The 23,661-nt window shown below is 36.0% G+C and overlaps 1 protein-coding gene across 1 annotated transcript in view; it reads right to left on the minus strand.

The window, feature by feature from the left end:
• Window positions 1-23,661, minus strand: part of LOC107599040 (paired amphipathic helix protein Sin3b-like) — a 42,263-nt gene that overhangs the window by 12,155 nt on the left and 6,447 nt on the right. Inside the window, 11 exon segments of the mRNA XM_016290525.1 lie at window positions 5,064-5,285; window positions 5,626-5,765; window positions 6,066-6,232; window positions 12,744-12,938; window positions 13,817-13,985; window positions 16,559-16,738; window positions 17,218-17,405; window positions 17,581-17,662; window positions 18,684-18,767; window positions 18,965-19,114; window positions 19,616-19,836. Coding sequence (XP_016146011.1) covers window positions 5,064-5,285; window positions 5,626-5,765; window positions 6,066-6,232; window positions 12,744-12,938; window positions 13,817-13,985; window positions 16,559-16,738; window positions 17,218-17,405; window positions 17,581-17,662; window positions 18,684-18,767; window positions 18,965-19,114; window positions 19,616-19,836 — 1,798 coding nt within the window.

Genomic DNA, 23,661 nt, shown 5'->3' on the forward strand with positions numbered 1-23,661 from the left:
ATTTTTTTTAAATTGTTCAATGAGCTGAATTTTCAGCAGCCATTTCTCCAGTCTTCAGTGTCACGTTTCTTCAGAAATCATTCTAATATGCTGATTTGGTGCTCAAGAACATTTCTTACTATTATAAATGTTGAAAATGATTGTGCTTTATTATTGTAAACTCTGATACATTTTTTCAGGATTCTTTGATGAATAGAAAGTTCAAAAGAACAGCATTTGTTTGAAATAGAGATCCATTGCAACATGTCTTCAGTGTATGTTTGATCAATTTTATTCACCCTTGATGAATAAAAGCATTAGTTTTGTTAAAAAATAGCTTATAAGCTGTCTGTTGCATTTGAGAAAACATGGTATAAAACAGTCATAACTGGTATGTTTGAAGGTATGAACAATTCACCAGCAAACGGAATTCATTGTAAAACTGTGTAAAGTTGCTTTGAATGGAAATATCCAGAATTGTGGTACATAAATGTAATGAATTTATTATTATTATTTTGGAGTTATTACAACTATAAATGTTGACCATGACAATCAAAACGAAGCAATAATAAAGCTCTTATAGATTTTCATGAAATAACAGCCCATTTATTCTAAAACACAAAGCTAATGTCATTTGGACTACTCCCTGACAGTCTATGTGGCATGACGTCACCAAAGTGTGAACTCGAAGGAAGCTAGCAAGGGGCCCATTTGGGACAGGGCCAAAGTCAACATGAAATCAATATCAACCCCATTTTCTCTCTTAATGCACATTCCTGTCTTATTGTGCACAGTTCATCAGTGCACATTATTCCAAACAAAAAATACTTGTCTTTGCAGTCACTCATTAAAATGAAATTACTTGCTCTGCCTCTTCGTTTGTCTTCTGTCAGAAAGTCCATGCGTGTTATTGAAAAGACAAAAAAAATTGCCAAACAGCTATTTAGGCATTCTTTTAGCAAACTTGCATTCTAGTATGCAACACTTGCTTCACGACCTATTCAAGTCCCGTTAGAGCTACCCTAAAAAAAAAGGATCTACCCTGAATTGTTTTTCTCTAAATGTCTTGCTTCATTCAGAAAGGTCACACAAGTAAAATTATTGAACCACATAGGCCTTGTCTTGGATCTGGTTGATTTGCTTCGCAGTGCTGCTGCGAGCCTGAATTTTCGCCATGGTGTGTTTCCTTCCCCACCAACAGCCACCGAAGCCACGATGAATTACCGTCCCTCCGTGTTTGCAGGTTGTTCTGGCGTACAAAAATCAGTTCGTATCGGGGGGCCACCCAGCTCTCTTCCCCCCACAAGTCCGGTCTACTTTATCGACGGCCACCCAGTTACTCCAGTATAGACTTCCAGCTCAAGCCCGCAAGTGTGTTTAGACCTCTCAATCCCTACTAAAACTACACCGTCAAGTGTTCAGAACAACGACGAGCCCCCATCGATACCCGCGAAGAGAACCAGAAACAATGCATGTAATTTTCCCCCCCAATGGTCGTATTAGTTAAACAAATGATGTATGTCTCTTTAAATTCGGCGGCAGCTGTGCGCTCGATCCTAGCGTCCGGAAACGGAGGGAGTTGTGGAGAATTGAAAAGCGCATGCGCACAAACCGAAAGAAGGCGGAGTGTATGGGATCTCAGCGGCCGCAGGCATGAATGGGATTCTGCACACGTTTTTCTTTCACTAGGAGAATGTTGTAGAAAAGTTTTGCATTGATTTAAAATGTTTTCTGACTCATTAATTGCTTTGACCAGTAATTCTGATCAACTGTATTATATATTCTTGTATAAAGACTACATTTTCTACACTATTATTCATTTGTATGTATCAGAGGTTCGTTTTTGAATGTCAAAGTTCACCACACTCTAAATGAGAAATTGCATGACAAGTGTCATGTTTACTCTTGCTTTAGTCATACATTAAAAAAAATCACATTTGAATATTCATTAAATTAGTTACTGGAGTCAGTCTCTTGTTTTTGAAAAGTAAAATAAAAAGGCTGACACAAAATGAAGGTTTTAAAAATAAGCGTGGTTTATAAAACCCAAATAGACAGGATCACCAAAGTGTATACAGAAACACAAATGAGATCATCAGTGGAACCATCATAGGAATACACTCAACATTTACAAACTACTCTGTGAAAGGGTCAACTCAAGACATTTTCTCTCTTTTTATATCTCTTTTAATCACAGAACCACAAGTTTTTTCTATTTTTCTGTAAGTCTTTACTTACGCAAAAGTACAACCATCTATCAACTACAAACAATGTCACAGTCAAGTATTTAAGAAGGGATACAACATCAAGATAGGAGTTAGAAAAGATGCAGAGATATCAAGCACTTAACATCATGGGTTTAGCAAGCAATCAAGTCGACATAGATTTCCCCCCCCCCATGAAGAAATGATGTCAGGGCTTGTGTATTATTCCAGTTCTGTATTTGAAATAGTAAAAAAAAAAAAAAAAGTACAAAATCAAAACCCTACATTTTGAGGGTTCGTCTCATAACAGAACCCCTAGATAGGGTGTTAATGAGAATGTTAACGTGTCCCAATCGTCTCTCAATCCTCCCCAGCCAGATCAGTTCACGATATCGACCTAAAACCACCGTCACCCAACAAATCCTGTCAAATGGGCACAAACCCTGGGGATGAAAGTGTTATGAGTAGAAATATACACCTACTGTAGATAAAACCGATCACATTCCATATTCACTAATGCTTCTTAAGTTACACTATTTCGACAGAATTCACATGTAAGACTGTGGGATTGTGATTAATCAAAAATGCCCTTCATCTACCATAATACTGCTCATTTAAAGCTAGTCTCCACCTTGTACATAAATAATTAGTACCGGTACTATAAATTAACCGACATTCTTTTACACATTTAAAATGTACAAAATTAAACAATTTACAGTGCAAAACAAAAGCAGCATGCAGGCAAGACAATTGGCAATGCATTACAAAAAGCACTGGATGGGGCAAATTTGTGCTCAGCATCCATATACGGTGATATTTGTTCAGAAAGTGTATCATTTCTACATTTTTTTTGTGTGCCACTCGATAGTCTACTCAATAAAGGATTCAGTCAGTTCTGAGAGTCAAGAACTAAAGACAGCAAAGTAAGACACAGTGTGCCAAAGGATCATTTTGAGAACAAGAAGATTGACATTTCATTAATATTAAAGGACAAAAGGACCGCACGTTAACACAGTAACACCACATTTTCAATGAGGATAGCATTCTTTTGCAACCACAAATCACATGTAGTTTTTCCTTTCTTCTGTTAGATTTGTAATCCAAACTATGAACATTTAAATTTAGCCTTAAATGTGTAAACTAAAATGTTACTCACAAACACAACGCCTGCTATCTGTACATTGTTTTTTCGTTAGCACTAACACTTTTCTTTTAAAGAGCAAGTGAGAAGAGAGATTGTGAAGACAAATCCATCTTTTCATTTGATTTTAGTTACAGCTGAAAGATTGTGCTTGCAGAAATACAAGGACGCATGCTGCTGAAAGAGTATCTAAATAAACTAAAAGCTGAAAAAAGTAAGCAATACATGCATATCAGCTAAAACAGCCCTGGTGTTTTCTTTTCTTTCTTTTTTTTTGATGACAACAATGGATATTAATCATAATAAAAGTCATTGCAAGTTAAAATGAGTCTTCATTCTCTGCGATCGAAGCATTATGATAAAAAGGCAAAAAAACAGATGCTTTTCTCCTAAATATGTTGTTTGAAATTCAGAGGCTATGTATGAAAATGAAAGACAAGGTAGTTATACCTGTCTCACAAAAATGTACATTGTAAATGTACATTATAGATCACATACAATCACATTTTTTCATCAAAATGTAAAACTGATTCTAAAGATATTGCCACATTCATCAAGCATACAAATAATCAAATTGTGACCATAGTTAAGATGTTGGTGAGGAAAAAGCTTCTGTCTCCTCACCACACTGGAACTAATTTTGATGCACAACATTTCATATGGTTTACCACAATACAAAACTGATATCACAACCATAAGAATTATAATCGACTGGCAGTGTTTGCATTTCCTCTTTGGCTTGCAGTGGTAATGGCAATGCTTAATAAGTGATACAAAAAGCCATGTAGGACACACATTAGTTCAATAAAAATGTGTCCACTTCCATTCAGTTTGCAGTTGGGTGACAATTACTGCATTCCTGAATCTTTTCAGTTTAGTGCATCATTGCATTTGAAATAGTTCACAGAATCATCTGATCTTGTTTTTTTTTTTACCCAAATAGTATTTCAAATATTAACCAGCAATGTCAGGTTTACTTATAGTAGTTTTACTGGTCAAAGTATCAATAAAAATAACAATTCTATACATCAGCAGGAGGACAGCAGAATATAAACTTTTTGTTTAACATCAGCTATCGCTCCCCAAAAGAACACACACACACACACACACACACACACACACACACACACACACACACACACACACACACACACACACACACAATTAGTTTTAAATTTGTAACTTTTTTCAGTTAATTGGATTATTATATAATTATTATATAATTTTTAACTTGAATAAAATTTGTTTTTATTTTTACATGTCGACACACTAACCACAAGGCTATGGGGGCCGACTAGTTTTATGTTTTTAACATTTTTCTCAGTGAATTGGATTACTGGTGATGTTAAATATTATTTTTTTAACTTGAATAAAATCAATTAGTTTTAAATTTGTAACTTTTTTCAGTTAATTGGATTATTATATAATTATTATATAATTTTTAACTTGAATAAAATTTGTTTTTATTTTTACTTTTTTTTTTTGTGAATTGGATCTTGGTGAAGTTAAATAATATTTTTTTTTAACTTGAATAAAATCAATAAGTTTTTTTATTGGATTACTTGTTTGTTAATGAGTTGTTTATGAAAGTTTTTTAAGTCTTATCAGTAATTTTATTGAATATGAATTGTATACAGGTGTACTAAACAAAGCTGCCTACTTATAACTCTATGAAATATGTATTATATATACAATGTAAAAATAAAAATATAAAAAAATTTAATATACAAATCTCTTACTGTGAGGATAGCAGGGGTCGTCGTAAGGACAGGCTGTAGCTCCGTTTCCAGCTCTTTTTACCCTGTCTGTTCCGGACTCCATCCTCCTGGTCCATCATCTGCTCCAGCAGCGTCTGGTCATCAGCGTTTAGAGGAGCCACTGAGATGTCCCGCACCGCTCGGAACTCACCGCAGTTATTCAGGTGCTCATTCTCAAGACGGAAGAAGTTCCACACGAAACGTCTACAGGGAGAGAAACAAAATTCTAAAGATTAAGAGAGAATGTTTTACAACAAGGTTTCCAAAAATGGGCTTTGTGAGGGAACTGGAGGGGGTTTGTGAATTCATGAAAAACTAATAATTACTTAAATCAGAAAAATGTCAAAAAACAAACAAACAAAAAAACATTTTGTTTCTTTACCGGCATGTCATGTGACCATTAACCACCAATAGAGAACCAAGGATGTGAATGTGTAGTTAAATGATTGAAATAGTAACTTAAAATCTGAGGGGTTACTTTTTAGCTCAAAGGGATTCAGCTGATGAACATTTTGGGAATCCCTGTTTTACACAATCATCTCACCTAAACACTTCCAGAGGAGCTAAAATGGTGACCACGATGTCCTCGATGGAAGGAATGGCAGTCATGGAAGTCAGAGAGATCTGCAGTGTCCAGGCGAAGCGCAGGATCACATCTTCTATAATGGCACAGTAGTAGTAGGCCTAAAAGGAAGAGGAAATGACATCATGACAACTGGTGGTAACAGATAAATATCCCTGCTGAGAATGAAAACATCTTAAACCAACCTAAGCTGGTCTGCTGGGCTCCAACTGGTTTTGGGCACCAACTAAACCAGCTTAAGAGCAGCAAACCAACTGATTAGCAGGATTATTTTGCTTTGCTCCTCGGAAGATTGTGCTCACCAGAGCAGATTTTTGACCATTGCTCAACACATTTTACTATATGTTTTGACATTCCATATGCTGCATTAAGATGGTATATTATTTTCTCCCATATCTTACTTTATGTGGGTAAACAATCTCCTCTCTCAGGAAGGTATTCTCGCCTGCATTGCGGTCAAAAAGACCCCAGTCCATCTTTAGGTCCCAGATCAGTGTGTAGAGTGAACTGACGACTGAAGACAGGATCAGCATGTAGAAAAACACCTCAGCATCAGCATGTTTCTGATCTGAAACAGAGGAAGTGAATTTGATATTACCACTATGTCCACTAGAGGGAGACGGTTTACCATCCATCCATCCATCTACACTTCGAACAAACATCAGTTGGATTCCAGATACTACATGTTTTGTTTTTGTTTGAGACCAGTGTTTGCAGTACTAATGCCATTGTGTCTGTGGTTATTCATCCAGGTCACTGAAAGGTCATTCAATCTCAAATGACCATGTAATATAATAAGGTGTTTATATTATTAAAACAATGATACAATGACTAAAATGCTTTGACGCACCTTTAATTAAAGTTACAAGAACAATAAAAATATTTTTATATAAACTCAAATCTAGTGAACAAGTGAGCACTATTTTCACTCTCTGCTGCATATGCATATAAAAATGCAGTTTCTTGCAAACTGAAATCAGCATATTAGAATGATTTCTAAAGGATCATGTGACACTGAAGACTGTAGTTATGATGCTAAAAATCCAGCTTTGCCATTACATGAATAAATTACATTTAAATATATATTAAAATAGAAAACAGTTCTTTTAAACTGCTTTAAAATATTGTTACTGCATTTCTGATCAGATAGATGTATGACAATATACTGTATATTGTGGTGACAGTATATTTTGGATCATATAAATGAAACCTTGGTGAGCTTTGAAGACTATCTAGTCTTCTACCACGCTACAATCTATCACGCTCCCTAAGGTCGCAAAACGCTGGACTTTTGGTAGTACCTAGGATAGCAAAGTCCACTAAAGGAGGTAGAGCTTTTTCGCATTTGGCTCCCAAACTCTGGAATAGCCTTCCTGATAACATTCGGGGTTCAGACACACTCTCTCTGTTTAAATCTAGATTAAAGACACATCTCTTTGGCCAAGCATTCAAATAATGCATCTCATAATCTTTTACTGCAGTTATATCTAATCAAATGCACATTATTATTCTTTAGTTTGGGTTAAACAAATCAATTTTGCTTGGTTGGAACAGCAGCTACGCTAATTATGTTTGTATTTGTTTCTCTGTGTTGACTTGATTGCAATTGATTGCAAAGATACTATTTAAACTGAACTGAGCTGGATGTTGACATCACTGAATTCAATGATGAACTGTCTTTAACTCAAAAATTAGTGTTTACTATTGTCCTTTTGCATTATTGACACACTATTTTCCTAAATAATGCTGTTCAGTTGCTTTGACACAATCTGCATTGTTAAAAGCGCTATATAAATAAAGGTGACTTGACTTGACTATCTTTCAAAAACATCAAAAAAATCTTACGAACCTTCTGAACAACAGTGTATATCCAGCTATTTTTACATTACTCTTTCACAAAATTAATACATCACATCTAGTTCTTAATATTCTAACTCCTTATTCTCATTTATAACAAATATATAAAAAGAACTACATGTAATATGATCAGCAGCTATTTTTGCTGCAACTAAGACCAATATTACCAATAATACATCCCTTAAACATAAATAACCCAGAAGTAGCTGCGCATAATCTGTTGAAAGGCAGAGGATAAATGCTGTATGGGAAAAGGAATTAGCAGCTATTATTGATGATGAGGCATGGGAGAACATATGGAACCATGCCAGAAGATATCCATTTAGCACAAGGGCAATACAATACAAAAACAGAGTAGGCAGAGCTGAAATATAAGAGTAAGAGGCATCCTGCAGTACAATATTAGAGCATCAGCTTAAGTTAATAGGGGGCGAGACATTTATCAGATAGTGGAACAGTGCAGGTCTCAGGTCAGTGAATGGTTAAATCTCTTAGGCCTCAGACAGCAGACGGGGCTGAATCTGGAACAGGCCCATCAGTCTTAATAAAGCCTTTCACACGCTGCCATCCAGGCGCCAGGAAACACATTTTTCGCCAGAACACATAATAGCCCTGTCCATCCTATTTCAGCTCTGATCTACAAGTGCTCATGTTCAATATTGTGTCCTGAGATTACCCGAAAATCCAGATGTTCACCCCATAAGACCCTTTAAGAGTGCAATGCTAGTCTAATCTCTTCACACAGGCCACAGGCAATCTGGAGAAGCTTGGGCTGATTTTCAGTCTTTTGTTTCACACTTTACAATGCAAGATATTTCTATATTTAATACACATGACAGAGCATTTTTACTGCACTTTGACAAAACCTTTTGCTCAACCTTACCAAAACTAGATCACCTACAAAAACTAAGGCATTTACCTTTAGAAGTCTTAAAGGTACAGGAGCAAAAATAGCTCGAGTTATTCAGAGGTCAGAAAGAGGCTGGAAAATGGTCATGAAACACTAAAAAACATTTTTATGGTGATTGAAACCTTGACTAATATTTTTTGACAAATAAAATACTATGAAAGCAAACTTTGTTGATTATCTATACCGTTCTAATGCTTGGAGTCAGTAGTCAGTAATATATATATACATTCATTCATTCATCAATGGCACATTAAATTTATCAAAACTGGCAAGGAATTGTGACAAAAAAAACAATTTTAAATAAATGCTGTTTTGTTTCTGAAAAAAAAAAGTATGGTGGCCCCTACAAAAATATTAAGCAGCACAAGCGTTATTATGAATGTTCAAATATAAAGGTTAAAAGTTACAGTTTAAACTGCAGTGTTTCACATGGTGTTCACTGTATTTATACTGTATTTGTTTCACATGATTTTTACTGTATTTTTGTTCAAATATATGCAGCCATTGTGAGCATAAAAGACTCTTACTGACCCCTAATTTTTGAACAGTAATGTTCATGAAAGTATTTGGCCCATTATATTTTTCCTTTCAATAAGACAATTGGATATATATCAGATGGATATGCAAATTATGGTCAAATTGAGCTCAACAGCATTCACCAATAACTGTGCAAGTTAGGCCAATAAACAGAAGTGTTAGTTCCTTACTGTATCAATTCCAAACTCCTTGTCAACCAATAATACAGATTTCTATTTTCAATTATTCAGTGAATTTTAATCAAATATTCGATCTCATTTGTCATCATTATATGTAAATACAGGCCATCCGCCACCCTACTCTTTAGATATCAGCATCGGCCATTAAAAAACCCATATCAGTCGACCGCTACTGGTCACACTGAACTTTGGGTTCATCTCATTAATACAATGGCAGATTTATGTAAACATGAACCACGATGACCCAAACCCATTTCCCAGAGGACCACAAATACCTCTCAACATCCCTCAGAGTGCTCGGACACACAATAAATTGTTTTCATCCTTTCAACACTGACAGTTTTTAGGTGTCTTTGGTAATAGAGTACAGAATGGGGAATAGAATGTGTCAATCTCTGCACCTGACCACATGATGGCTACATGACAAAAGAAAAAAAAAAACAAATGAATAGAATAAAAAGAGCATCATTAAATTTAAAATTCCAAACCAATACTGACCATGTATGTTAACTGATTAATCTGTACTAAACTGTAATATTTATGCACATGCTGGGGGTTAACATTACAACAGTGAAGTTTAAAATCAAGCTGTGATATGTGACTACATAGTCAATCATTCCTGCATTCTCCATCTGGACCATATGTATTCCTGGGTACATGTGGTCCGCATGAAACAGTTTAAACCTGACTAATGCAGCCATCAGAGCAGGTAAATACCTGTCCATGTACAAATCTCTATAGCTCTCCTCTAAAATGCTTGTTTTGATCAAAGATCCAGGTCTGATACAGAGTGAGAGAGAAAAAAAATCCAATCATATTTCAGTGCTTCAGAGCTTCATCATTATTCTAGCAATACTCGCACTCACACTGTTCTGTCTCGCCACAGGCAGGCAATTACAGCTCAACCTCCTCTGGATAGTCCATTTTGCTTCATTTCCTCTTTTCTTTTTCACTCTCTCGCTTCATATTTTCTCTCCCCTGTAATCCTTTTTGTTCACATAGCATTTTCTGTTTGCATTTTGCTCTGTCTTGTTGGATGTCATTGAGTTCTTCAGCTGAGCTTAAGCTCAAATTGACATTTCTCATTGAAGTTTAAATGAAATCTTTGAGGATATCGACTCTCTACCATTTCTACAATCACTTCTACAATGAAATAGAGCACTAAACATGAAAGCAGGTGTAATGGGGTTATTGACGGATAAGAACCACTTACAAATGCAAAACTTGCAGTTATAATGCCAGGGTGCAGGGTGAGTAACACATTAAACTTCAATAATTATAGTTCACAAAGACTTACAAATCATTGGGACTGAACCTACAACCTTTAGGTTGCAAATCTAGATTTTAACCATTAAGCCACTCTACACGTAAGGAAACAGTAATGCTTTTCATCTCTACCACTATTCTCAATCCCACACACCTGTTTGGCTCATGACTATGTTAATTTAAACATTACTTATGCTCAGACATGTTGCATTCTTTTGGGATTCGCTTACATGAAAACTAAAATAAATTGAATCCACAGACTCATTTATCTGGGCAGCTTACTAGAGTGAACATCAGTTTCAATCAGGGCACAAATGATGGAGGTGATTTCTGATGAATTCATATATTAAACTGCCTCTCTGCCAGGAACAGGCTCTCTGCCTCGAGCGGATCCTAATGAATGCATCAAATGCATGGCAAGGTTGCCATGTTGGGTTAAATACGGCCTCTTTTAGTCATATGAGGCAGATGCTCTGGGCTGCAGTCCAGACTTAATCTATATCACTGATACAGAGATGTTTCTAATACACACAGAAGTCTAGAGCAAAATGCACCCATGCTTGATATTTAAACACTGACATTTAAGGGAAAAAAACTGAAACGACCATGTGTGCATATAAATAATGAAATGGATGAAACGGTTTAGCCGAATGCTTTGAGATTGATTTGGGCTGAAGTTGTCTTTCTGAAGAGATACGGGAAGGCATGGAGGCTGACTGTTTGATAAGAGAGTGAGACAGACAGAGAAAGACATGTTTGAGCAGCAGTCTTTGCACTTCAGATGGATTTCAGTGGCAGAATAATCAGATGGTAATTGTAGATAGACACGTGGGATATGTCTGGAATCTTAATGGCATGCTTTTAAACTCTTTAAGAGTTCATATGAACCGAACGTAGGATAATTACTGTGATCGAATCATGCATAATGTGGTGTTTGGCGACAAATGAGTTTTTATAAAGCAGGCAGCTCTTTTTTAAATGCATAAATGCAATTCCAACCTGTTTCCTACAGCTCTTATTAGGTTATAAAAATGTCCCAGTCTTTGTGCAATTCATCTCTAACATAAAACTTAGATGCTTGCTGTTTATCTTGCTATATAAACCAAGTCTCTAACAGACAAGGACAGGTTCAGGGTCATTTTTTTCTTTCTCTGGTTTTCTCAAAACATGCTTTTGTTGCCCATTCATCTGTATCTGTAGGCAAACAATGGCACCCAGGTGCTCTCTTTGTACTGAACATTTTACATAAGTCAGTGCTAGATTATAACAGCAATTTTCACAGAACAGTAAAACAACATATTCATTATATTAATGCAAATAAGCTTTAACCAGATTCCATCAAGACAAAACTTCTAGAGCTTCTTTAATCTTCTTTAAAGGGATAGTTCACACACAAATGAAAATTCTGTCATTAATTACTCACTCTCATGTCTTTCCAAACCCGTATGACCTTTGTTCATCTTCGGAACACACATTAAGGTATTTTTGCTGAAATCCGAGAGCTTTCTGATCCTGTATAGACAGCAATGGAACGGACACGTTCAAGGCCCAGAAAGGTAGTAAGGACATTGTTAAAATAGTCCATGTGACATAAGTGGTTCAACCACAATTTTATGAAGCTACGAGAATACTGTTTGTATGCAAAGAAAACAAAAATAATGACAACAATTCAACAATTTCCATGTGAGTCTTCGATGCACATTCATGAGAGTACCATAACGCATGTGTGTGGTGTTGCTGACGCAGGAGCCGGCGTTCTGACGTAGAACATCCATCCATCTTAGTTCATTGTCTGTATATTGTGGTTCAAATAAGTAAGGCTAAGCAAAAAATTGCAAGTCATCCTCTGTTGAAATCTTCAGACATGCGTTGTGTTGTGGTACTGTTGAGAACGGCAGCGGAGACTGACACGGAAGAGTAGAAATTGTTAAATAAAGTCTTTATTAAAACTGCGGTTAAACCACTGATGTAACATGGACTATTTTAACAATGTCCTTACTACCATTCTGGGCCTTGAATGTGGTAGTTGCGTTGCCTTCTATGCAGGGTCAGAAAGCTCTGAGATTTCATCAAAATATCTTAATTTATCTTCCAAAGATGAACGAATGTCTTGCAGGTTTGGAACTACATGAGGGTGAATAATTAATGATATAATTTTCATTATTTGGGTGAACTATACCTTTAAACTACATTCACCAAACTTGGCACAGACTGTTCATACTGTTGTTTGTCAAGCTGATTATAACAATTGTAACATGCTTTAATAAGAGAATGTACTGGTTACATGATTACATAATATTTGTAATTAATTTCAGTTTGTTTGTTCTTACCTTTATGAGTTCTGTAGAGGGCTGCAAATGTGACCACAAAGAAGGTGGTGGAGTATTTCCCAGCATTCACCAGGTGAGGGAAGGCCCTCCTGGTGTCACGGTAACGTCGCAGACACTGAACAAACCGCAGCCAGGCAGGTAGACAGTGGATGATGGCCCGAACTCCATAAGAATAGCTGTTACACCTCTCATCACCTTATGTAGGAGGAGATAATTATGAATGCACAAGACTGTACTCTCAATATTGTAGTAATGTTAAAGCATATACAAACATAAAACCATCATTTTTATATGTATTTCTACAAATTAAATGATGATTATAAAATAGCACAGGACTTAACAATTAGGATTTTGTCTTGAAATCTTATGCATTTAGTTTTGATAACCTGAAATATATTTTCATATATACAAAAACATGTAAATACAGAAATTAAAAATGTTGTCAAAATTGCAAGAAAGCCAGAAAATGTGTGTTTGTGAATTTATAACGGTCACAGAGATATATTATCTTTTTCAAAAATTACATTGAAATGATATAATACTACTACTAATAATACATTAATACAAAATATTTGTATAAAATATTTTACAAAAAATATAAAAGTATAAACTAAATTAAGAAATAATTTTCCAAATATTTTGGGCCTATTCATCATATTTGGAAGTAAAAATCTGAACTACTAATACTTGACCAGACCGTACTGTTGAGCTCTTTTGCTCACATTCTCTTACTCTCTCTTCGTCTTGCTCACGCACTTTCCCTCCTCTTCTTTCTCAGTATTTTCCTATATTCCTGAGTTGGTGAGACACATTTCTGCACCATTAGACAGCCGCTGATGTTCTGAATTTCCTGGTCCATTTCACATGATAAACTCCACTGAACATGAAGAACTCCTGTCTATGTTGACACTGCCAGTACAATCTTAATTCATGTGCAAGAGCAACTAATCATAACCGGCCATTCATCTACCATTACATCGAATGCTGAAATTAGGATGGTTCAACATGAATGGCTCAGTCAGTCAAAACTTGAATCAGCACAATACAGGATGGCTTCGTTCTGAATCAATTACCATATGTGGAGGGCAGTAAGCCGCTGCGATCTCCCCACTGCAGCTCCATGCTGTAGTAACAGACCAGATACTCCAGATCCGACAGAACAATGACCAGAGAATTGAGTTGATCTGCCAGCCAGAAGTCTGCAAACTCCACACGGTGGAATGGGGCGGTGAACACACGGAACTACAAACAAGGAAAATATGAAGTTTAAATATTTATACTGTATACAGTGCTTAAGGTAATCACTGAGGACAATAATAAACAGGAGAAATCATCACAAGTGTTTTTTCTCTTAAAATGAGGTTATGTATAACAGCTTATCCCTGAGGCAGAGTGAACTCTATGAGACAGCGAGCGAAAATCTTAATGAGAACTCAGCTGGCTGAAAGCAAATCAATGGGGTTTTTATTAGCTGGTCATCTGCAATATCATCAGCTTCTTCACCAATAAACCAGCTTTAACTGTGTATAAGTAATGATGGGGTTGGATGTGTTGCACCATTAATCTAGCAAACTGTGCATCATGTTTGTCACATGACCATATATATATATATATATATATATACTGTATACACAGCTGCCTGTGATTGAGTAATGCACATGAGAAAAGTAATACTAACCATTTTTAATGCTAAAAACCATTTTAAAATAGGCTTTATGCCATGTTGAATTAAGTTATTTGGATATAGATCATGAATTATTGAATGAAGTATTTTTCCAAAGTGACTTCAGGGTAAACAGTACCAGCAGCTTTGCCTTCAAATGTAGAAAATAATATTAATAATATTAATAATTTCAATACTAAAAGGTTGAAAAATTAAAAAGTACTAAAAGGTTGAAAATGGAAAATTATAGTAAACTAATATGGGTTTACTAATAAAAGATAAAAACAAAGATGAACTTTTTATAGGCATGCACATAGAACTTAGAGCAATAAAAAAAAATACACAATTAGACTAATAAAAGAAATTAATTAGTGAAAAAATAAATACGTTTAATAAATAAATACATATACATATACACACACACACATATATATATACACACACACACACACACACACACACACACACTATATATATACTATACATACAGGCTACATGCTAACTTAGTTACCTTTGTTGCCCTTGAGTCACATAGTTTTTTCCACATATTTTTCCGTGGCTCAATCACACGACCCTATGAAATGAAATTTTACCTCTCTCAGCCTTCAGGCTACTGCTGACATTTCCCAGCGACACAGTTTTGCACTACACCGATCTATGCCATCATACTCTTGAGGTTCAAATGCCAGTGAAAATCAATTTCTCCCCACACAAACCCTGATCAGTTATTTTTACCTGATGAAACAGGTGAATGCGGTCCACAAAAATGCTTTTAAACATACAGGTCTAAACGTGAGGTACATTTCAAGGTTACAGCTGCATGTGCGATGCACAGCTAGAGTGTGTAAGCACGTTTGAGCTCTAGGAGGAAAGCCACCTACTGTTTGGCCATCAGTACATGTCGGTTTTAATATACAGGAAGTGTGTGTGTGCCTGCGTGTGCTCCAAGGAATAAGGCTCCAGTCTAGGTCAATTAGATGTGGGGAGGGCAGTGAGACAGAGGCAGGCGGCTGCTGATGGCTCCATCCCAATAATGATTGCACAGGCACAGTCTTCACATCCGCAGAGATAGAGCTGCAATCTATTTTCCCTCACCTCACACAGAGACACGCACATAATCACACATATGTACGCGCAAAGACCTCACTGAAACACTCTATACACACAGGTTGGGGTCAGTAATATATTTTTTGAAAGAAATAAATGATGTCACAAAAGATCTATTTTCAAAGAAATGCTGTTATTTAGAACTTTCTATTCATCAAAGAATCTTGAAAATAATGTAATACGGTTTCTGCAAAGAAAATAAATAAATAAATGGGGAAAAAAACAGCACAGCTGTTTTCAAGACTAAAAAAATAAGAAATGTTTCTTGAGTGCCAAATCAGCTTATTAAAATTATTTCTGAAGGACACTGAAGACTGGAGTAATGACTGCTGAAAATTCAGCTTTGTCATCACAGAAATAGATTACATTTTCATTTATATTTATATTAAAAGAAAAAACAGTTATTTTAAATTGTAATAATATTTCACAATATTTTACTGCATTTTTGATCAGATAAATGCAGCCTTGGTGAGCATACAAGAAAAAATTATTTAAAAAAATCTTACAGACTCCAGACTTTTGAACCGTAGTGTACATGCACACACTATCTTTTTTCACACAGGCCAAGGGGAAAACAATTATTCCTACTATAAAACTAATAGAAACAGACAGAGAAGATGAAATGCATGAAGCTGTTTGTGCATTGAAATGAGCCAATTAGCTCTTAGCTAATTTAACTGAATTTGTTAGAAATGTGTTTGAACAGGTGGTTTTGCTATTAGCAGAGTACTTCCAGTGAAAACATTAACATTTTATCGTCTTAAACAAGACAGGATATGATAATTGCAAATGCTGTTTATAACCCACTTTACATGTAATCTGACACATTTTTATTGAGAAGAAATTGGGACTTTTTAAATCCATCTGAAACTGATTGGATCATAAAATACGGGTGTTGCATATCTGCATGGAGCCAATTAACAGCATGCAATAGCCAATGCCGCCCACATTATGTTGGCATAAAAGGTTTTTCACAATTTATCATAAATTTTTTTGTGGCTATAGAAGCTGTATATTTATAAAATGTAATGGTTTTGTCTCTCACCAGAAGTTTGATGAGCCAGAAACGGGATTTGTAGTAGGCAGTTTTGAAGGGGTTGATAAGGAAGAGCACCATGAAGCCGTAGAGGATTAGGGGGTTCGCCTGCATAGGGAGCCAAGTGTAGTCCGCAAACAGACAGGATAGGATGCTGAGACACCACAACACCCCCAAAAACCCAGCGATCTACAGCAAGAGAAAGGGAAAAAAGACCAAAGATTTATTAGTTTATTTTTAGAAACTGAAGTTTTATTTAGCAAGGATGCATTAAATAGATCAAAACTGGCAGTAAAACATTTATAATGCTACAAAAGATTTCTATTTCTAAAAATTTCTGTTCTTGTAAACTTTCTATTCATCAATGAATTCTGAAAAGAGTTATATCAGTTTTAACATAACATATTGAGCAGCACAAATGATTTCTGAAGGATCATGTGACAATGACTCTGCATCACAGAAATAGATTCCATTAAAATAGAATTTTAAATTATAATAATATTTCACAATACTACTGTTTTTACTGGATTTTTCATTAAATAAATGCAGCCGTTGTAAGCACTTCTTTAAAAAACAAACCAACAAAAAATCTAACAGACCCCAAACTTTTAAAAGGCAGCGTATTTACAGGCTTCCTGAAAGGTTCCCTTCAACATTAAGTGTCTCACCTCAAACAGATGTTGATGTGAAAGATTGTTTCGAGGGTTCAGCTCAAAGATCAGCACATGATTGACACCCGCCTGCCTCCAGCCATAAGTGTTAATCCCCAAGAGGAAGAGAAACTGAATCAACAGGAAACCGCCACGGTAGATGCGTACCAGTGGCCAGATGTTCTGATTACGAATGAAAAAAGCACCTGAAAGGGAAGGATCAGTCAAACAGTTGGATTATCAACAAGGCTGTATAAATTACTGAACTGTTCTATCATAAATGAGTGGCATATCAGCAGAAATGCTGGAATTTATACATTATGAAATGTGTGTAGCAAGATGCACATGGACTAAGTGTGAAACAAGGTTAAAAAACTGTACCAGTAAGGACAAAGGCGACAGCCAGGACAATGAAGACCCCACAATACAGTCCCACACGAAAGGTGGTCCAGGCAGGTGCAGGCTGAGAAAAAGCACATTTAAATCACTGCAGTTGTTATTCTACAATATTCACCCTTCATTATTCAGGAAAACAAACAAAACCCATTTCAGTGTAACTATTCTATTACAATACACACCTATACTGAATAAAATGGATTTGCATTAGCATTTGCACATGGGTAATTGTTAAAAAAATTGCTATTTTAAGTCACTACAACTTAACATTTCAAGGTCAGTCATTAGATTTAATAAGAATAGTTAAGGAGATGCCTTCAACAAAAACAAGCCTGTTGATTTTTTTTAGTGCTGTCAAACGATTAATCGCATCCAAAATAAAAGTTTTTGTTTACATAATATATGAGTGTGTACTGTGTATATTTAGTATGTGTATATATAAATACAAACACATGCATGTATATATTTAAGAAAAATATGCTATTTTTATATATTAAATATATTTATATATAATATAAAATATAATTGTATAAATGTATATACATGTAAATATTTTCAAAATATATAATGTATGTGTGTGCATTTATATATACATAATAAATATAGTATGTAAGCAAAAACTTTTATTTTGGATGCGATTAATCGTTTGACAGCACAATTTTTTATATATTTGTGTTATCCAAAGGACAGAGAGACACATACATTCTCTCTATTAAAGGTAAAAGGTATTGTGCATGATGTTCCAAGCACAGGTGTATCTCTCCACCCACGCTGCCTTTTACATTATGTAGTTCCTGAGTACTTCAAAAGTACTGCATAAAAAGACACTGCAGATATTTTTCACATGTTTTTCATTGGCTGTTTGCTATTATGTTATTCTTCTGCTAACATATTTGTTGCTTTCCACGTGGGTTTTGCATTTATCACTAAAATAATCATAAAAACAAACTACATGCACTTTATTGAAAGTCACATTGGTATATAAAATAACTTTGATTCTACCAATTATAAATGTTAATTAACACAATTGCTGCATGCGTGTATGTGTGTGTGTGCATCTGCATGTACTATCAATAGTTTTTTCTCACCTGTGCTGCTCCAAGAGGTGGAACTCTCAGTCTCTTCATTGCCTTCTGACGGTCACCTCCTTCCAGCTCTGTGGTCACCAGAGCCTGGGCACACAAGGGTCAAAGGTCAGACACCATTCTCTAGTTTAGTCATTTCCGCCCTGAATTCCACTTCATTCTAATGTGCTCTAGGGTGTGTTTTAAGCATCATTTATCAGTTTCAGCAGCTACTAACACCAATTCAATTAGATCATGATACAAGCAGGAAGTCAGAAGTTCAAACGTGGAGCCAGGCAGTCTACCTCAGTCTCAGAGATGAGCTGTGTGATCTTCTTACAGGTGTAGAATGGAGCCACCTCCACGTGAGCCACACGCCAATCAGCTCCACGCTGTGTGTCCAGAATCTTGTCATGTTTCTTCAGAATCTTACGGAATCCAGTGAAGTTCAGATTCTGTATGTGATTAGGGTAAATTTAGTATATGAAATTAAGAATTCAGATCTAAAACAAGAAAGTGTAATTCTCTAGTTCTTCATGTTAAGGCACATCTACCCAATCCTTATTATTGCTATTTAGAATAATGAAATAAAATAATTAGACATTTTAGAAAAAAACTCATGCAATAAAATACATAACATGTATAGTGTTCACATGTATAGTGGATGCCTGTTAACTGCTTTTTCTTTACTATCCAGTCTAACTCATCCATTTAAATGTAAAAATCAATATTTAGCTATGAAACATATTTCAAAAATTTGAACATCAATATTTAGATAAGGGTTCTTTAACGGAAACTGGTCTGTGAATTGATGAAAAGCTAATTATTAATTAAATAGTAAAATAAGCACAGAAAAAAAAAGAAACCAGATAGGTCAAGAAACCCAAGAGGGAGTCAGGACAACATTCACAAGAGAAGACAAACAACAAAAACAAAAATCATGACAAATATCAGACCTGGTAGTTCTGCAGGAGGATGAGGCTGAGGTAGAACTCGCTGAAGGCCAGCTGCAGGTCTTTGATGTTGCGATGTTTGTTGCGCTCTTTGTTGGACAAAGGCAACACTGTTTTGCGGCGACTGCGCAGCCCTGGAGCATTGCTCTCCCGCTGGGCATCCAGAGACGTCTGCAGCTCATTCTGCAAAGTTGCAAATCGGCGCTGTGCCTCAGCCAGTTTCTCTGTGAAGATCCAAAAAGAGAAAACAATATTAATAATTCAGTTTTATGGACAATTAGCATTTTACTTGAATTACGGCCCTTGAGAGAACACGGAAAACAAAAAGCCTGGTTGTACACCAGGATGGAAAACTTATATCTTAAATGTATTAAAAACTATCCGACTACATCTACTGAGAGACATAAAGCCTGCTTGGCTTACAACCCTGCAATGAAATGCACCAGAATCCATTTTGCATGACAAATAAATCCCTCATACTACCCATCAACTGGAAAGTAAAGCAGACAGATTTCCTGTTAGAGATGAGCCTCTTCCTGTAAGGGCGATATCTCAGACAGCATTATCCACGCTGGCCTGCATCCCAGTGCAGTTTGGTGAACAGGACCCTGCTCACCCATCTCACTTTCAGAGGAAGGAAACGGGATATTATGTTCATCAGACATGTAAATACTAGGAGTCCTGCTGGCGAATGTGTTATAACCCCCAGTAAGGCACTGAGGAGTCCAAGATGAAAAAGGGAGTGAGGAAGAGAACTGCCACACTTTGTCCCCCAGGGCATTGATTACACAATTGTCTCTACTAATGTGTTTTTCTCAGGGCAGTCTACTTCCAATATTTCACTACAGTAAACTAGAGTATGAATGTAGGCTTTTTTAATGAATTTAAATTACAAAATATTGTTTTAAATGTATTTAGCTATATATTTAAATAAATGTTAATTTATTTTATATTTAAATTCATATTACATAGAAATAATTTTTTTTATTTAATATTAATTAAATATATTGTTACCATACATTTATTTAATATGAGTTATTTTTAAAATAGTATTTATTATTATACATTTTCATATATATGAATGTAATATTTGGTCATTAAATGGTAAATGTTTTTACCATTTTTTATGTTTAGGAATAAATTCATAAACAAAAAAAATGCACACGTGGCAATTTTTCTTTTTTTTTTTTTTTTTACAAATTCTTAAAGATGTTCTTCAGTTAGAAAAAGTATCTAGCTAACGAGTTTAAATAGCTTACAAGCAGAATTTGCAAACAAACAACAAAGAAAACCAAAAATTGAAGTTTGGACAGCATTAATAATGAAAATACATAAAAAGTAAAGATGACAGAACATCAGTTTATTAAAGTCCAGAAAAATACTGGCTGTGAACAAAGATTTGATCTTATAAAAACAACATATCGAATAGACTGCACATTCTTGTTTTCTTTCATGTCAATGTAAATATAGTGTCCAGTCAACTATAATAGTCTGACTAAGGTCTGTGCTTCTGCAGGCTGAACATGGCTAAGATGGTGCTAAGAATTTATGTGCTTAGCAGATCTCGTCCACTGGGACAAAGACTGCATGTACTCAAGGTTTAGAATGTTGTTAATTCAGGACCACTCAGGGGGGTGGCAGGGGTCTCTGCCGTAACACAGTCTGGGCCAACTAGACAGAATTAGTTATAGAGCACTAACAGCGGCAGCCATCCTAATATAGATTTCAGTTCTAAAGGCAATCATATATGATAACGCCTTGCATTTCACTAAATAAACCTTCAAATCTGACCTGTGCAAGGACAACATTATCTGCAGAGCTGAATAATTAAACTAATATTTATGTTTGAATATTGTTCCTTTTTTGTTTTATCTAACACTATTTTTGAGCAAATGAAACTTTATTTTGTCTTATCTTGTCACATCCATGTGTTCTTCCACAAGGGAAAAATAAAAGTATGGGGTCAGAGATTTTTCCAGCTTAATGGACTTGCCAGCTTTCTTTGGCTGGGCAACTCGATTAGAGTTTATTTTGGTCTGTCAAACCTGCAGCACTGAGGGAGTGTAAATATTTTTCGGTGGCAACTGGAGTATAAAAAACTAAACCTATTGATACTTTCCTTTTATGTTAAATTATTAATGTACATCCGCTTCTTTGTTTCAGAATAAATGCTGATTTATTTGTCTCAGCTCATTCTGAGATTTTATTTAGAGGTAGAATTAGCTACTGCTATATTCTCAATGCAATGCAACAATGCATCACTGTGCAAACAAAGCATTAATCTTATTCTTTAAAGGAACACTCCACTATTTTTGAAAATAGGCTCATTTTCCAACTCCCATATAGTTAAACAGTTGAGTTTTACCATTTTCGAATTCATTCAGCCGATCTCCGGGTCTGGCGGTAGCACTTTTAGCTTTAGTTTAGCATAGATCATTGAATCAAATTTGACTGTTAGCATCTCGCTCAAAAATGACCAAAGAGTTTCGATATTTTTCCTATTTAAAACTTGACTCTTCTGTAGTTACACTGTGTACTAAGACCGACGGAAAATTAAAAGTTGCGATTTTCTAAGCCGATATGGCTAGAAACTATATTCTCATTCCGGCGTAATAATCAAGAAACTTTGCTGCCGTACCATGGGTGCAGCAGGCGCAATGATATTACACAGCGCCTGAAAATAGGCTTATTGGAAGTTACCTAGCTGGGGACTATTTTCAGGTGCTGCATAATATCATTGCTATTAGTACACGATTTAACTACAGAAGAGTCAAGTTTTAAATAGGAAACATATCGAAACTCTTTGGTAATTTTTGAGCGAGATGCTAATGGTCTAATCAGATTCAATTATCTATGCTAAGCTACAGCTAAAAGTCCTACCGCTAGACCCAGAGATCGGCTGAATGGATTCGAAAACGGTAAAATGTAACTGTTTAACTCTAGGGGAGTTGGAAAATGAGCCTATTTGCAAAAATAATGGAGTGTTCCTTTAAGTACTTGTTTGTCATGCCATCCCCTAACCAGCCACTAGAGGCAGTAGAGCTCAGACATTCCTGCTACCCTGAAGTCAAAGCAACAACACAGCTTATGTTGCAGTGTGCATATATTATCAGTCCAAACATAGTCTATTCCCCTTGACGCATGTTTCTAAATAGTGCTGTACAGCCAGACCTCATGCACAGGGAATCCCTTGACGGCATTTAGCTGGCCACTGCAGTTCAACCACACAGTAAAGATTGTTTCCACTTGTGCTATTTATGAGTTACAAAAAGAGCGCAATACTGGTAGCCAAACACGATATATATAAACCGGCTGAAATGTTTTGAAATCCCTTGTACTCTACCTGATCGAAAAAATCCAGTCTTTCAATCTGCCTGTGTCAATTTGAGTCTTGTTAAAGTTTTAAATACCTGCCGCCAAGATGCTCCTGTCGGTCACGGATTATGGAAAGTGAAACTTAAAGGGGTCATATGATGCTTTTTTAAAGATCATTATTTGGTGTAACAGAATATGTTGACATGCTTTAATGTTCAAAAAACACATTATTTTTCAAATACTGTACATTATTGTAGGTCATATATGCCCCGCCTCTCTCAAACGCTTCGTTTTCTACAAAGTCCCTCCTTCCGACAAGCGCAGTCTGCTCTGATTGGCCAGCTGACCCAGTGCATTGTGATTGGCCGAACACCGCAAGCACTCGTCGGAAACGTAACGCCCTTTACCATAATCGCGAGCTTCATCTTTCAAAATACATTTAAAGACAGAGCCCGAAAGGGGAACAGAGTCGCGTGACAGACATTGGCCAGCTGACCCAGTGCATTGTGATTGGCCGAACACCGCAAGCACTCGTCGGAAACGTAACGCCCTTTACCATAATCGCGAGCTTCATCTTTCAAAATACATTTAAAGACAGAGCCCGAAAGGGGAACAGAGTCGCGTGACAGACACAGTGATGAAGCTGGTATGTGTTTGCAGTACACAAGCCACGGTTAAGACAGCTGACTCCCCTGTGATGTGACGCTGTCTCTCTCTCTCTCTCTCTCGCTCTC

Source organism: Sinocyclocheilus grahami, unplaced genomic scaffold (assembly GCF_001515645.1).
Source record: "Sinocyclocheilus grahami isolate Dianchi unplaced genomic scaffold, SAMN03320097.WGS_v1.1 scaffold259.1, whole genome shotgun sequence".
Lineage (NCBI taxonomy): Eukaryota > Metazoa > Chordata > Actinopteri > Cypriniformes > Cyprinidae > Sinocyclocheilus > Sinocyclocheilus grahami.